Source organism: Trachypithecus francoisi, unplaced genomic scaffold (assembly GCF_009764315.1).
Source record: "Trachypithecus francoisi isolate TF-2019V2 unplaced genomic scaffold, Tfra_2.0 Lachesis_group5, whole genome shotgun sequence".
Taxonomy (NCBI): Eukaryota; Metazoa; Chordata; class Mammalia; order Primates; family Cercopithecidae; genus Trachypithecus; species Trachypithecus francoisi.
In genome coordinates this window covers 129,058,441-129,074,944 of record NW_022681470.1, presented here as the reverse complement: position 1 = coordinate 129,074,944, position 16,504 = coordinate 129,058,441, and the positions used below count along the sequence as shown (strand labels likewise).

General features: G+C 51.2%; 1 protein-coding gene across 7 annotated transcripts; it reads right to left on the bottom strand.

The window, feature by feature from the left end:
* Nucleotides 1–3,503: 3,503 nt before the first annotated feature.
* Nucleotides 3,504–16,026, bottom strand: GFI1 (growth factor independent 1 transcriptional repressor). 7 transcript variants are annotated; one of them, XM_033196099.1, is made up of 7 exons: nt 15,832–16,026; nt 12,506–12,719; nt 11,997–12,179; nt 9,687–10,174; nt 9,433–9,570; nt 7,317–7,482; nt 3,504–4,942 (listed from the first exon to the last, which is right to left on the bottom strand). In XM_033196099.1, the coding sequence occupies exons 2-7, from the start codon at nt 12,618–12,620 to the stop codon at nt 4,764–4,766; spliced, it is 1,269 nt and encodes a 422-aa protein (XP_033051990.1). In that variant the 5' UTR covers nt 12,621–12,719; nt 15,832–16,026; the 3' UTR covers nt 3,504–4,763. The 7 variants fall into 7 exon arrangements, with proteins under 7 accessions (XP_033051990.1, XP_033051986.1, XP_033051989.1 ...); XM_033196095.1 differs by lacking the exon at nt 15,832–16,026 and adding an exon at nt 15,124–15,253; XM_033196098.1 differs by lacking the exon at nt 15,832–16,026 and adding an exon at nt 14,781–15,027.
* Nucleotides 16,027–16,504: the final 478 nt, after the last annotated feature.

Sequence of the window (16,504 nt, the reverse complement as noted above, 5' to 3'; positions counted from 1 at the left end):
ACTTATAAAAAGATACTCAATCTCACTAGGAATCAGGAAATGCAAATTACAATGACATTCACATCCATCTGATTGGCAGACATGTTTAAAGTTTGACAATACCAAGTGTTGGTAAGATTTGGAGTAACAGGAATTCTCCTACATTGTTGGGGAGACTGTAAATTGGAACAACCATTTTGAAGAGCAGTTTGGTAATATCCAGCATTTTCGTTCCCAGGAATACATCCTAAAGACTCTCTCACAAAAGAGATACACAAAAGGTTGTTTGCTTCAGAATCATTTGTAATAGGAAAAACTGGAAATGACCCAAACTCTCCCAACAGGAGAATAAATTACCAAGTATTCATCCCATGGAATTCCATATGCAGTGGTTAAAATAAAGGAAGTAAACTGCACATATCAACATGGATAAATCTCAAAAACAATGTGTTAAGCAAAAAAACCAGAAAAGTGCAGAAGTATAAACTGTAATCCATTTCCATGAAGTTAAAATATGCTAAATTATATATTTACATAATTATATATTTATATATAAATATGAATACGATTATATTATATACTTATATAATTATATATTACTTATGGAATTATGCATAAATTAAAGGCATACAAATATTCATGGAAATTATATATACTGATTTTGGTATAATGGATGCCTCTGAGGAGAAAAGAAATGGGGCTAGAGAGGAACATATCCCAGGAGAAATTCAACTATACCTGTAACATGTTATTTCAAAAATAAAATCTGAAATAAATATGGCAGAACAGTGGGTACACTGATGTTTATTATTCTCTGCAATTTCCAGTATGCCTAAAATGTTTTATTCAAAAAGCGAATAACATGAAACTTCAGAAAAGACTTTTTCTCAATGATTGATAAGATTCCCAATAAAATACTAAGATTTCAATAAAATTTGGTTATAAAATTGTCCAAATTCTCACTGTGAAATATCTGTTTTAAGTATGTGTCCATATAATAAAGAGCTATCTAGACAAAAATTATAAAATATAAATATACGCACATGTGCCTAAAGACTAGAAAGGAACAAACTAGAAAGGAACACATACAAAAAGAACATAAGCTTTTAAGCTAGAAGGATTTAGGGTGCAATTTCTTTAAACTTTTTAATTTTTAAAATCAGACTTAATGAATGGGAAAAGAGGTTAAAATAAATGTATTATATACTTCCTAAAAAGTTTTTTCTATAGAATTAATATGGCAGCACAGATTTAAACAAACAGTGTGTTCTAGAAATGCACAGTAAAAAGTGATGAAGTCCTTCCAGGTTTTCCTCTGAGTTCATTTCTTTCTGTTAAATGATCAGGTTGAACAAACAGGCACACAGCAAAGTGACTTGGGTCAAATCACTATCACCACCCAGTTTTCAAGGGCAATGGCAGTCAAGAAGTCGCCGGGGAGTGATACTCTGCTATCCCTTTAATTAAGGCGGAGCTTTTAAAACTCAATTGTTCCATCCGTGTCTCAAATCAATCAGATGAAATTCAACTTTTACGTGGCCTGAATCCTGATAGCTCAGCACACTTGATAGGTAATTTAATCATGTCTGGTGTAGATGAACGCAAACTCAAATTAGCTGCTGAAAGAGTTGGTCTTCTCAGAGATAGCTGTGCTTTTCCACTTTTATGCAAGAGCTGAGCTTCACCAACTGGCTAGCTGGAGGTGTTATTAAAAATTTAGTGAAAGAAACAAAGGTGTGCTCTTGTGTCTCTTGTTACCCTTTCTACTGTTACTCCAGCAGACAAAAGGCATAGAGCCTGCCTCATGAATAATGTGACATGGAATATTCACAATCTATTTTTAATGGAGTGAAGTAATAACATTAAGAGAGATATTTGCAATCTTCAAATTTCACAAGGTAACAGGCACAGTAATTTGTTTTGATTCTGAACTGGGGATATCAAGATGCATTTTTTACCAGAAAAAAAAAAGACATACACTTACCATCAAAATTACAATTCCTCACTTAGAGCATAAACAGGGATAACGAAAATGGTCCAAATGTTCTAAATGTCATAAGGGAAGAGCAGGACAGCATAGACACCTAGATTTCAATCAGTTCTACTTACCCCTCAGTGCAACTTCTACACTTTTCAAACCAGGTTGGAAATAACCAACCAGTACACAGGGTGACTTCTGTGGGAAGGATGTTTTTCTCATCTTTATTCACTGGGAGGTTTGTCTCCCAGGACACTAGGAAGTGGTACCTGGACGCTGCAACTGTTCATCATCCATCAGTTCTGAAAAACTATCTTAAACTCCATTACAGAGCAAACAAATTTAAATTCTGAATGAGAGTAAACTGACATGGAAAGACATAGTGCTGGAAATCAGGTGAGGACAGCCAAGGACTGAGATTTGGAGAAACTGGAGAAAAGCAGCATTCAAGCCCCCCTTCCCCGCCAACCTGGAGAGAAAGTCCTGTGGATTCTATTTGTTTCTCAGGCTCTCAAGCAATCGCTCTTCTCTTTGTGCTGTAGAGAGCAGAGCCAGCCCCTGGGTTGAAGGAGTTTATTTTCTGTTTATTCACTTACCATCTCAGTAAATATATATTAATCTCCTATTGTGTGCTAGGCACTATTCTGGGAACTGAGGATTCAACAAGGAATATATAAAGCTTTGTAAGACATTGCCCTCACTGCTATATCTCCACCCACTAGAAGAGTGCCCAGCACATACTGGGTGCTCAATCATATGTGTGAAATCAATTGGAGTTGGAAATGGGCAATCTGCTGGTACTCAGCATGGGGCACGCATACCCTGAATGTCTGGCTGGGAGGTGTTAAAGCACTAGTAGTAGGGATTTTGGCCAGGACTTTATTCTGGTTTCATTCTCTTAAAGGACTGACTTATGCAAAAAGCTCCCACAGGTGGGACAGAACCAGAAATAACCCAGATCCTCATGTGCCTTTAGATTTGTGACTTGCATTAGGGGAGGCAGCTAACCAATCTCATACTTTTTCTCCTTTCCAGTCTCCACAGAATCAGAGCAGTCAGGGTTGGACTGGAATGACAGAGCTGTCTCCGTATTACTTGATCAAGGAAACCAGTATTGGGGAAGTCAAAAGATTTACCCAAGTCACATGATGTGTTGGTGACAGATCTGTGACTAAAACTAAAACCTAGACCTAAAACCTGTGATTTCTTTATTCATTTGGGAGCCTTCGGGCCCATAAAAAAATATGTTGACATTTGCAGAGGAAAGAGCTTACTTATGTGCCTGTGGAACCATCAGGGGCTCTACAAGGTAGAAGCTTAGTTTTGTTCACCTCCTAGTTTTTCTCTTATGAAAGAAGTATCTCTGAGGTATAGGAGCAAAGGAGAAAGTATATGGAAACCAGAGCAATTGGATTTTACTCTTCTGGATATTAGCTTATCTGCTTCACTTTTATACTCCACTGCAGTTTCCTTTAGTGCCAGTGTTCCCCCATAGACTAAAACAAAGGTCTTCCCCAAATTCCCTGCCTAAAGGAAAGGCAATCTGTAATAGTCTTAATACTTTATTAACTTAAAACATCACTCTAATAAATATGTATTAACAAACATAATGCATACCAGAAGATCTAAAAACATTTACCAACCTCATCAAAGTGAAAATACCACTTTTTCCCCCCTCTATGGTACACATGGAGGATCAAAGAGTTGAAGACAGAGCCTTCATTCCCACATGCCTGCTAGCTCAGACATCTTTAAAATATCAGCTTAACAATAAAAAACTGAATATACACACATATCTTTGAAGTAACTGTTCAGCTACTTTTTTTTTTACACCTGATAAAATCCAAAAGGGTCAAAAGGGAAGGTTTATAATTCTGTTGTCTTCTCAGAATTCCCTCCAAGACCCAGCCACTTGGAGGTGCAGCCGTTAGCTTTTAAGGAGCAGTCAGGGGTTATGACTTCAGTCTCTCTTCCCCAATACCTAGCGTGGTGCTTGGTACTTTGGTAGCCGGTGATCCATGAACATTTGCTGAGTGAATGAATGACATCTTGTCCACAGGCATTGCTTGTGCTTTTATCTCCACTGATGAGGTTTCACAGGCCTCCTGAAGGGAGGACCTCTAATCCCCTCTCATCACCAACTTCTCTTCTGCCCCTTCTTGGGGGTAGCCTTGATGGTGCATCTCATGACTTCAAAGTATTAAGTTCCTTCCCCAAGTCAGTTTCTGAATCAGTTTTTGAGGAGAAGAAATGATTCCTCCAAGATTTATAGGCAGCACCCAGAAGAAAGGAGTCAACAGACTCCCCAGAAGGAAAAAAAATAAAAGTTAACACTCACTCTTCTTTCTAGATAAAAATAATTAGCATTTGTCCACCTTGTAAATGGTGAGTCCTCCTCTTCCACACAAATATCTGGGGTACGTCAAGAGGGGGAGGGAAGAAACCTGAAGGGCATTCCTGTCTGCAGATTAGGGCTGGAAATGGGAGGGACTGTGGGGTCTAAGATTTATTCTGGTCCCCATTTGACCTTGCCTTTGTCTTCAGGTGTAGAGGAGCCTATTTGTGTCCGAAGCCTAGAGAGTCGCTTGGTTCTCACTCTCGGCTGCACTTTGAAAAGGTACTTCATCTCCTCTGGCAGCTCCAGGAGGTAAGGCAAAGGAGGAGCACCCTGGTGGGATCTGCAGACTGGACCTGGGGTCTGGAAAGTCAGAAGGGAGTGGTGGCAAGCAGGGAGCAGAGTGGTGGCAAGCAGGGAGGTTGCCCTCCGTAGTGTTGTGTAGCTGCTGCTTGCAGCCAGCCAGGGTGCTCATTTGAGCCCGTGCTGCGTCTCCCGGTGCCTTCGGAGGTCCACCTTCCTCTGGAAACCCTTCCCACAAAGGTCACAGCCGAAGGGCTTGAAGCCTGTGTGTTTGCGGCTGTGGGTGATGAGGTTGGAGCTCTGGCTGAATGCCTTGCCGCACACCTGGCACTTGTGAGGCTTCTCACCTGTGGGGATGGGAGTGGGAGGGGAGAAAGTACAAGCCTATGATAAAGCTAGAGGGGACCCACTGTGACCCACATGCTCTCGGCGGCAGCTGGCTGCACCACAGTCTAAGGTCTTCAAGCAACTTGGAGGGTGACGTGTTGCAACATGAACTGACTCCCAGCCTGCAATGCGAGTCCCTGGAAGCCCCATGGGTGCACCAGGTGAAAGGGAGACTTTCTGAGTGGGGGTTCCCAGCCAAAGGCCTCAAACGGTTTCCTGCTAAACGGAAACAGAGCAAAGGCCACGTGCCCTCCCCAGCTGAATCTACCCTGGGAGGACTCCCCTGACTTTATAAGCCATGAACACCCAGCGCAGATGTTCAACAGGAAGGGGGAGGAAGCTGTCCTAAAACCGTGTGACTCCGTTCTAATTCAGAGGAAGTTTTCAAATCTGAATTTCCAAGTGGGTGTTAGTTTGTATGGATCAGTGAGCCTGTCTTCTTTCTTGTTCTTAAAGGACAGCAGAGTATATCTGAAAAAACATCTTAACATGGACTGACTTTCTTTCTTTCTTCTTTCTCTTTCTTTCTTTCTTTTTTAAGTTCCAGGGTACATGTGCAGGATACGTTTTTCAATATCTTATTTTAAAAATCCACATTGGGCCACAAAGTGTTAAGGTAGCTGATACTTTTCTGTCTTGATTTTTCCTTAATTTTATGAGGTTAATAACATGATTCTTTATATACCAGCTATTCTTCACCACAAATTAATAAATAAGAGAACACAAAAAGGTTTTGTCTTGTTCCCTACCTCATGTGTTGTTAGGTAAATGGCATGAATTTCCAAATAGCCCAGCATGGCATTACAGTCAGGGCTCAGCCTTGGAAAAAATATAAAATAGATGAAGTTTGTTTTTGAGGAACCCTCTGTCCTCTTTGCTACACTCTTTTCTGTTTTCATGCTTCAGATTTCCTCGATAAGAAACCACCCATCAAAATGTATTCTATCCCTTTAGGGTCAAACAAATCTGAGAAACAAATTCTAGGTATAACGTAAATGTTTGATAAGGGCTTAATGTTTTATTCAGTCAAGATCCTAGTTGCATTTTGATGTGTCCTGAATATCTTACTTATAAGGAGTGAATTACATGGAAATTTCAGGTAAGAGGGAATGATTAAAGTAGAATACTCTTCTGGGTTTTCAATGGAAATATATACATTACCCAAGTATATTTATAAACATCAAGGGTGGGCATTTAGAATACACTGTGATTTGTTCTAAATCAGTATTCACATTCTACAATAAAATTTTCAGAAATTCTGGGTCTCATGTAAATGTCTTTTGACTATTAGAGTGTTCTTGGCATTAAAACTCCCACCTGCACATAAAGTGTTAGGCAAAGAGTTCAGGATTAAAAGCCAGAGCATTACATGGCTCCAATATTCATTCAGTCTGACTTTTGATAAATCATTCACTCTCTCTGAGTTTCAGGATGGTAAGAGCAGCTCTGTCTACTTTATTGAGTGGCAGTAAGAATCAAATGAAATGATAGATTTGAAAGTACTTTGTAAATTGTAAAGCGTTATAATAGGTAAGGAATTATTATTATGGCATGAACTTGCAGATATTTTGAAAAGGGCAATAAGTGAACAGAAGCTTTCTGTGTCTACCAACCTCATTCATGACTCTGAACATAAAATACAATAAACAGTGGTCAAGAGTGGACATTTGAGAAGTCAGACCTGAATTTGAGCTCTGGCCCCGTCATTTGCTAGCAGTATGACCCTGGACAGATTACCTGGCCTCATTTGTTTCATCTCTAAAATGGGGAGAAGTTGTCGTCTCTACCTCTCAGAGTTGTTGTGAGCATAAAATGAAATAATGCATTTAAAAAATGCTTAGCAGAGAGTTCAATCATATTTGCCATTATTTGTTCCTCTTCAATCAGAATAAGCTCTCAGACTCCTGAAAATGCAGCCGGAGAGGCCACACGAGTCCCTCCCACAAAAGGCCCGGTGGTTAGAGAAAGTCCTCAATCTCTAGGTAAGCTTTAGAGCAACTCTCTAAGAGGACCCTGGAGCTTCCTATTTTACCCAGAGCAGGCAGCAGTGGAAGCAGCTGCTAACCTAAAGGAAAATGTTCTTTCCAAGGATAGAGTAACTGTGAGCTGACCTGCTAAGTGGCCTTTCAGACACAACCCTAAATCAAGGCAGCTCTGGGGAGAATTATGCCTATAAATGAACCTAAGAACCCACCCCTTTGTTTTCTTTAACACAGAGCAGGGAAAAACTCCATCCGAAAGGCCTCATCCACCACTCACTGGGGCCAGAAATCAGAGAAGATGAGTAATGTCGGCCTCAGGGTGTTTCCTAGAAGCCAAGGGCCTTCAGCTTACCAGTGTGGATGAAGGTGTGCTTCTTCATGTCTGACTTCTGGTGGAACCTCTTGCCACAGTACTGACAGGGGTAGGGCCGAGTGTCTGAGTGGATGAGCAGGTGTGTGGACAGTGTGGATGACCTCTTGAAGCTCTTCCCACAGATCTTACAGTCAAAGCTCCGTTCCTGCAGAGAGAGAGAGATGTGGCACTCCTACGGTGGTCAACTAGACTGCTGCTCTCCTCACCCTTGAGATGACCCTAAAATCCCTTGAACACTTTTTCTTTATTTTTTTGAGACAGTCTCCTCTGTCGCCCAGGCTTGAGTGCAGTGGTACGATCTGAGCTCACTGCGCCCTCCGCCTCCCAGGTTCAAGCAATTCTCATGTCTCAGCCCCCCCACCCCGAGTAGCAGGGACTATAGGCGCATGCCACCACACCTGATTAATTTTTGTATTTTTAGTAGAGATGGGGTTTCACCATGTTGGTCAGGCTGGTCTCAAACTCCTGGCCTCAAGTGATTTGCCCGCCTCAGCCTCCCAAAGTATTGGGATTACAGGCGTGAGCCACCATGCCCGGCCCTTCAACACTTTTTCTACCAAAACATTCTTCACCCACAACCTTCCACACCCCATGGCAAAAACATATCCACACCCTGCTTTTTTTGACACCCATTAGCACACACTTCTCCACCCTCCTCAACAGCAGGCTTAGACCTCAGTCACTTGAGATGCCACCTACCCACAGCCAGTGTAGGTGCTGGAGGAGATGGGCTGATACTCTTTTTTTTTTTTTTTAGATGGAGTCTTGCTTTGTCACCCAGGCTAGAGTGCAGTGGCATGATCTCAGCTCACTGCAGCCTCTGCCTCCCAGGTTCAAGCGATTCTCCTGCCTCAGCCTTCCAAGTAGCTGGGAATACAGGCGCATGCTACTGCGCCCAGCTAATTTTTGTATTTTTAGTAGAGACGGGGTTTCACCATCTTGGCCAGGCTGGTCTGGAACTCCTGACCTTGTGATCCACCCGCCTCGGCCTCCCAGAGTGCTGGGATTACAGGCTTGAGCCACCGTGCCCTGCCACGGGCTGATACTCTTTTTAGCTACAAGTAGGCATTCTCCTGAGATATCTATTGGTATATTTACTTGCTCATCTACTCTCCATCTCTCAGCTAAACTATAATCTCCATGTGAGCATGCTGTCAAGGACCTGATGTGCTGTAAGATTCTTAAGTACTTGGCACCTAGAAGTTAGGCAACAAATATGTATTAATGAATGAATGAATAAATAGCAGGGGTGGGGCATGGTGGCTCATGCCTGTAATCCCAGCACTTGGGAGGCCCAGGCGGGTGGCTCACTTGAGGCCTGGAGTTCGTGACAGGCCTGGGTAACATGGCAAAATCCCGTCTCTACTAAAAATACAAAAATTAGCTGTGCCATAGTGGCATGCGCCTGTAATCCCAGCTACCTAGGAGGCTGAGGCACAAGAATCACTTTAACTTGGCAGGGGGAGTTTGCAGTGAGCTGAGATTGTGCAACTGCACTCCAGCCTGGGCAACAGAGCTAGACTCTGAAAGAAAGAACAGAAAGAAAAGAAAAGAGAAAAGAAAGAAAGAAGGAAGGAAGGAGGAAGGAAGAAAGGAAGGAAGGAAGGAAGGAAGGAAGGAAGGCAGGGAGGGAGGGAGGGAGGAAATAATAGCGGGGTAAATATGCTACTAGATGCTCTAAATGAGCTGAGATTTCCGCCTTTTCAGTCGAGAGGGGTCAATGCAAATTAAGTGACAACCATTTGGTGAAAAGAATAGGCACAAAGAAATAGAGCTAATAAGTCTGATATGTCAGCAGCACGAATCAGTGCATATAAACCTACCTCAAGCCCAAAGTAACAATGAGGATCACACTCTCGAGGCTCACCGTGGTGTGACACCAAAATTTAGGGCTGCCTCAAGGCCTGAGCCGGCCACCATCCTCCTTTCCCTACACACATGCACCAGGGCAAGGGGACGCAGCGGAGCGGTTGGGGGAGGAAACTGGGGGAAGCTGGGAAGAAAACTTCCAGGCAGAGGGTGGCTGGTGCTGCACCGAGGAGATGTAGATCTCTGAGCAGGGCCGCGCACGGCGGGCGGGGCGCCCCGCGCTTACCTGCGAGTGCACGGCTTTGTGCTGCTCCAGGCTCACCGCGTGCCCGAAGGTCTTGCCGCACATCTCGCAGGCAAAGGGTCTCGTACCGCTGTGGGACCTGCGCACATGCACCTCGAGCCCGTGCGGCGTGGAGAACACCTAAGGCAGGTGGGGCCGGAGAGAAGGCCGCTTGAGCGGGGCCGAGGGGCGCAGGTGAGGCCGGGGTAGGGGAAGCAGGCGCAGGGCAGGCGAGGTGGTGAGCTCGGGAGCCTCACCTTGCTGCACTTGATGCACTTGTAGGAGCCGCCGCCCAGCAGCAGGCGGGTGCACAGCAGCTCCGACTCCACCTTGACGCCAGCGCCCTTGTCTGCGTGGAGCCCGTGACCACGCTCGGGGTACAGCAAACCCGCCGCTGCCGTGGGCCTCTCATACAGCCCGGCTGCCGCGGACCCGAAGTCGCCGTAGAGCCCTAGGCCAGGGCCAGCGGTGGCACCGGCCCCTGCGCTGCAGCTCCGTGGCGCCCCGGCCCCCGCGCCGCCTGCAGCCCGCTTTGGGCCGTAGAGCGCCGCCGGGTGGTCCGGCTCCGGGGCGGGTTCACAGAAGAGGCCCAGGCCAGCACCGCGCTCCAGAGCCCCACACTGTCGGTAGCTCTGCACCAGGTGCCGCAGGTCAGAACCTGCCAGGCCGCTCCATGAGTACGGTTTGAAAGGCAGGGGGAAGGGCTGGGCTTCGTCCAGCGATGGGCACATCGACTTCTCCGAAGCTGTGGAGGCACAAGGGAGCGTCCGGTCAGGCTTCAGACGGCAGAGCGGAGGCCGCCCTGCTGCGGCTGCGGGCGTGGCGTGTTCGCGGATTGCGGGGCACCCAGCGCTTGTAGAACACTGGGTGCGCCAGGCGCGCCCCAGGGTAAAACGCGGCCCGGGCCCTGGGGCCTCGCAGGCCACTATAGAAGGCAGAGCAGCAAACGGATCATTGAAAAGACCTCGGGAGAGGAAAATTCTATGCGAGGGCAGCGGAAGCGCTCGACGTTCCGAGGATCTTTTCTGGCTGGACCCGCGCACCTGGAGATCCTATAGGGAAGGGCGCGTCTATAAATGCCCGGAGTTGAGCTGTTAGGGAGGAGAAGGCCGTTCGGCCCCGCACAGCACTCAGGGGCGGAAGGGTCCAGCCACCAGCGCAGGCACTCTCCCGCCCCTACTTGTTCCCACTCAATTCTTTTTCTTCCCGGAATCCACAAGGAAGGAGGGAGAGGGTCCATAAATGCGTCCCCGAACTACCCAGAAGGCTGGCATCTCAATAAACCCGAAGGTATTAAGATTTCACGAAGTTAAGTGCCCAGTGTACGTAGCAAAGGTGCAGCAGGAAAGGGGCTTTTGGGCTTAAATTGCCAGCCAAATACTCCCCATTCCTGTTATAGTTTGATGGAGGCAGGGAACTCGAATTTCTCAGAGAATAACTGTATAACTCGTAAGGTTTAGCCACCACCTGCAAGGAGACGGCTCTCTGAATTAGTGGCCTGCTACGCCCCCACCCACGTGAATTTTGCTAAAACTAGTGACCCCAATGCATGTGAGTGCATACAGTATTTACAAATGTGTGTGTATGTGTGTGTGCACGCGCACTCTCCCGCGGAGGGAGAGCGCGGGCCACGGAGGAGCGCAAAGGGCCCACGCACACACACATACACACACTCTCCAGTTCAGGCTGGCCACTTCAGTGAGAGGCTGTACCCGGAGTTTCGTTCGGATGGTGCGGGGCGCGCCCAATCCTTGCCCAGCCACTTGACGCCCTGGCAGGAAGAATCCTCCCGCCGCTGGCTCCCAGACACATTTGCTGGAGCTATGGTTTTCGCCAAGTCAACTCACTGATTGTGGGACAGGTGGTGGTATCTTTTAAAATCAGCAAACATGTTCTGGATATAACCGGCCCTTGGCAGAATCCGGCTGGTCTGATCATTCCTTCCCCAGGCCGGGACCCGAGACGCCCCCACCCAACGTGCAGTTTGCCTGAAGCTGGATTGCTCGCTGGAAATGAAACCCAGAGAGCAGGCCCCTGAGGCTGGGTTAGTCTGGCAAAACGAAAAATGAAACAGGCCCCCAATCTGCGCCTGTGAAGACCAAGCCGCGGGCTGAGATTTTCGTCCTGCCCCCTCCCTGCCGCCCAGCGCCTAACTCCTCTGCCTGGCCGGTTCTGCCCTGGTCTCCGTTTGTTTGAGGTTTGGGGTCTAGATTGAAGGATCCTAGCACTTTATAAAACAATCAAGTCTGGTCAGAAAATGAAAGGTCGGCGTTGCTGCCAGTAGAAACGACTGGTTTGTTTTCCGTCACCGGCCAGCTACGCGCAAACGAATCTAAGCGACGAGCAGCTAGGCTCCCTCCGCCTGGGATGGAGGCAGCAGCCCCAGCGGGCAAGCTGTCCAGGTCCCAGAGAAGACGGATGCCTCCTTCCCCTACGAATCAGCTCCCTCCTCCTGGAAAGACTCTCCAACTCCCCGTTAGCATATCTACGCCCAAGGTCGCCCCGATTCCCCCAGCACTGCCGGGTCCCTGCAGCTCCCGCCCCAGAGGTTCCCAGTGGGTTCCTACCTGGAGACGCGGAGGGTGACGGGGGCCTCCAGAAGTCCTCAAATTCCGAGCTCCGTTCGCAGACGCTGCCCTCGCAGCTGTCTGGGGATGCGGAGGCTCTGTCTGGGGCTTCGGTCAGCTGCGATTCGGGGGACAAACGGTCCCGGGACTCCGCCTTCGCCCCGCCTGCATTTGAAGTGCTGTCTGCAGAGAGGAGGCAGGTGAGGGGCTCAGGCTGCGACCAGTTGAGTCTGAGGGTTCTGAAGGCTCCCCCAATTCCCCGACCAGGGCACCCGAGCATCTTCCCCTCTCCACCCAGACCCCGGCAGGGAACCCTCTCGGATCCGAGGGCAGACGCAGAGAGGCCGTGGCACCTAGGAGACAAACCCGGAGGAACCAGCACAGTAGGAAACAAAAACGGCAGCAAAGGGGACGTTGGGGCAGCCCCTCCCAGCTCCCGACTAATGGTGTGTCGAGGTGCAGTCGGTGTCCGCGGGAGCAGCCCGGCCTGGCCCGCGCGCGCCTCGCACCTGCTCGGCTGGGCGCCGGTACATTCTCTAAACGGAGGGAATAGTCTGGTCCCGGGGAGCGCGGCTGGTGGTAGCTGTGAGCCTTCTTGCTTTTGACGAGAAATGACCGCGGCATGGTGGTCCGGCGCTTTCCCCACTGCGCCCCAAGAGTCCCTGCAGCCGCTGTCACCCACGGTCACTCCAAGGGCTTGCTTAGCCCCAGCCCGGCGAAGACCTGAGAGGGAAAGAAAACCGGGTGGAAACGCGGGTCAGTACTCTCCGGTGCGAGGGACTGGGCACCCAGGCGGAGGGAGAGCGCGGGCCAGGGAGGAGCGCAGAGGACCCACGGGAGGAGGGGCTTGGCCCCGCTGTGCCGCGCTTACCAGGTGGCACTTGGACAGGTGGCGCGAACCCGCCGTCGTTGCCGCCACTGACACAGCTCAGCGGTAAAACCTGTCCCTGGGCCCTGGCTCAGGCCCCTTTCCTCCTCCCTGCCCACGCCCCCCAGCTCCTCCCCTTTCCTAGCCAAGTTCGCTCTGGCAATCAAACTCTCTGGAAAGCCGTAGTTCCAATCGGGTAGGTTACCCCAACTCAGCTACTCAGTGCCTGCCTGGCTGTGCTTTACGGCTGGCGAGGGAGGGCGGGGACACGCGGATCGGTTGAGGGGCCGGGGATGCCCAGTGGTCGAGGACCCGGAAGGGGCAAGGAGCCAAGACATCCCAGAGCCAGCTACAAACTGGAGTGAAAAGGCAGGGGGCGGGGGGGAACGGAACACAAGATAAAACTGTGGGGCGGCGGGGGGGACAGCAGAGGCCAGAGAAAAGAGGTGGGAGAGCAAAGGGACAGGAAAGTGAGGGGAGTAACAGAGGACCAACCCCCGCCCCGGGAGAAACTCGCATCCGGTGATCTCACTCGCCCCTCACTCGTGCCCCACGTAGGAGAAACTTTGGCCCCGGACTCCCGGGTGCGGCGGGCACCGGTCGAGGCTGCGGCGAGCCATCCCGGACCATGGAAACCTAACCTCGGGAATCAGGTCCTGGGAAAAAGCACTTTCCTTTCTGCTCACCAAAAAATCTTGTCCTAGGGAAGTGGAGCCCGATCCGCGAACGTTGACTGGGAAATGCCAGGTGTCCCGAGTCGGTAGTGCACCGATAATTTAGCAGACAAATAAGACAGGACGCCAGAGCGCGCAGGCTGCTTTGGCAGATAGCAGGAGTCGGGCCCGGGCCTAGGAGGGGACTAGCTGCCCGGGGCGTCGTTCTCATTAACCCCCAATCAGTTCACCTAATACCAGGTCGAAATCTGAGCCCGGCGGGAGGGCGTGACTGCGCCTGCCACTAGGCTCCAGCCGGCTCCGGGGGCGGGACTCCACAGTCGAGGTGGTCTGGGGTAAACGAATCTGCCTTCCTCCCGGGGTGAAGGCGATGGGGACCTGGTTCACACGTGAGCTACAGTACAGCAGTTCTCCGTGGCCTTGGCTGGTTCAGAAACGAGGGTGCTGGGAACTCTGGGCCCGGGCAGGACCAGCAGTCCTCTGGCTTCGCACTGTTTCCACTGCCGGACTAGGAGCCCCTCAGCTTCCTAGGCAAGATGCCGGCCACACAGTCTACGTCTGTCCGTTGGCGCTCTCAGCTCAAAACGAATCCTACGTAGGGGCCTTGGTCCCTGTAGGGTGCAGGCCCCCTGCCCCAGATCCCCAGCCCCATTGTGTCCCCTTCTCCGGAGGAATGGGAGTAGACCTGGGAGAAAAGACGCCTGGGACGTGTCGCGGGGCACCAGCGACGTTTCCCGCTACCTAAGCGCCAGAATACCCCTAGGGGTGAGGGTGCCATCGGCCTCCCTCCGGGTTGACTCCTAGGGCTAGAGCTTTGCCGCTTCCTGCACTTCTCATCCGTACAATTAGACGCCACAAACTCCAAACCCAATTCTTTAAACAGCAGCGAAACTCGGAAGAAAAGAAAAACGGAGTGGCGTTGTCCCGAGGGTCCCGCTGCGGCTTGGCCCCGCGTTGGCTGGGAGCGGGACAGATGGGGTCGGGGTAACTGTCAGCGCTGGAGCTGGGTCTGGGCTGGCGCCACGAGAGACCAGGCGGACGCGGAGGCCGCCTTCCCACCCAGGCTGTAAGCCCACACCTCTCTCGCACCCCGGCCCGCTTTGCTGGTTCCTGTGGGGAGGGACAGAGTTTGGAGGAGATAGGGGCCCCGGGGCCTGGGCCGAGCGCGTGGGAAGGCAACCCCGCGCTGCAGCTGGCGCGGGAGGTGGGGCGGCCCGTCCGCGCGCTCAGGCCTCTCCTCACCGTCCGGGCCCGGGAAGGCGGGAGCCAAGGGCGCTAAGGGGGCGGCCTCCCGAGCGCAGCTGCCGCCGCCTCCCCACCAGATGTTTCCTTCCCGGGTGGATTTGGCTCCCCTGCCGAACCACCAGACCGCCTGCTGCGCGCCCCCGGCTCCAGATTTCCAGCCTCGCTGCGCGGGTCGCGTCCTAACCCAGCTGCCGGAGCTCTCGGGGCTCCCGCAAGGCGGTCCGCAGCAGGTGGGCACCCGCCCGCGCCCTCTGGTCGCCCCCGCAGCGCCAGCGCTCCGCGAGTCCCCGCGGCCGCCCCCACCAGGGCAGGAGGCGCAGAACAGGCTCGGCGGACCTACCTGCGGGGTCAGGGCGCGGGCACCGCTCTAGGAGAGTTTTCAAACGGAATCTTGCTTTAGGGAGAGACTGCTCTGTCTCTCTGACTTAAAAAAAAAAATTCTCCTTCCGAGCTCAGCCCCCAAAACCACAAGCTTCACTTCCTGAGCGTTACTGAATCGCTCGCATAGCCCTCCCAGACCTGCTCCCAACCCCCGTCGGGCGACCGAGCGCGCTCCTTTGCGCAAGTGGCCAGGCGGGTGGGGGACCTGGTCTTTCCAGCCCGTCCCGCGCGCCCCTTAGTCGTCCTTCTAGTTCTCTCCCTGTGGATCGACAGGGGATGGGGGAAATTGGAGGTCCGTACACTCAGGCACTAGTAAATGACTCGAAAGAAAATGAACTATTCTTGGCTCCAGGGAGACTTCCGCAGCGAGAGAAGTCACAGATTCAGGACACAGATTGACTGGCGAGAGAGGGGTGAGGGGCGCCCCGCTCCGAGGACCCTCCCTGCCCTTCAGGCCTCAGTCACCCGCTCCCCCCGCCCTACCCCGCCGCTTCCTAGGGCTGCACCACCCCCAGGTCGGGACCGTGAATCACCGGCCCGCGGTGCCGCCGGCCTGGAGCCCGGCAAGTGGCCACGGCGTCCGCAGAGCGAAACCTGCCCCGCGGCCCCGAAATAGCTTGTTGTGGAAACACTTGGGGATAAATACGCCCAACGAGGCTGAAAATACCTTGACACCCAATCCGAGAGGTTTGCTCATTTCCCTTCGGATTTAGGTAATGGTTAAATTTGGAAGAGGTGGGCGAGCGCCGAGCCCCCGGCGCAGAGGGCCCTGGCGGCGCGTCCCGCGGGCGCCCGACGGGACCGGTGGGCGCACCCTCCCAGCGCGGAGCTCGCCGGCTCTCGACCGGGTCCGCTCAGCCTTCGACTAATTTCCGGTGGTCGGAGCTGCGAAATTAAAGGCCGCGCGGGGGCAGCGCGGGCGGCTGCTCGGCTGACTCCGCCCTGCCGGGGCAAGCCAGGGAGAGCGGGACCTCGCACGCGGACTCTGCCACCGCGTGAGGTCATACCCTGGCACTGGGTGCTGGCGGGAGCAGTAAAGCGCCATAAAAGCACAACTTTATGACTATTGCAAAGTAAGCCTTCTTCGCTTGGATTGTATGTTTCATGAGGGTAGGCACTGGATCTTCATCTTTATGTCCTAGGCAGGCTCTTAAAAGGCTGTGGACTGAGTAAGTAAATGAGTGGGGTTAATTAACTAATTCTATTAAAGAACAGGAAGAAAAAACTTAAAACCTAGCTCATAGATACATAAACAAATGCAGCAACCTCCAGCGCTAGACTGTATGCCATGACGTATAGTGTGTGGCCTGCTGTGTATACTCAAAGCCTACACCCTTTGC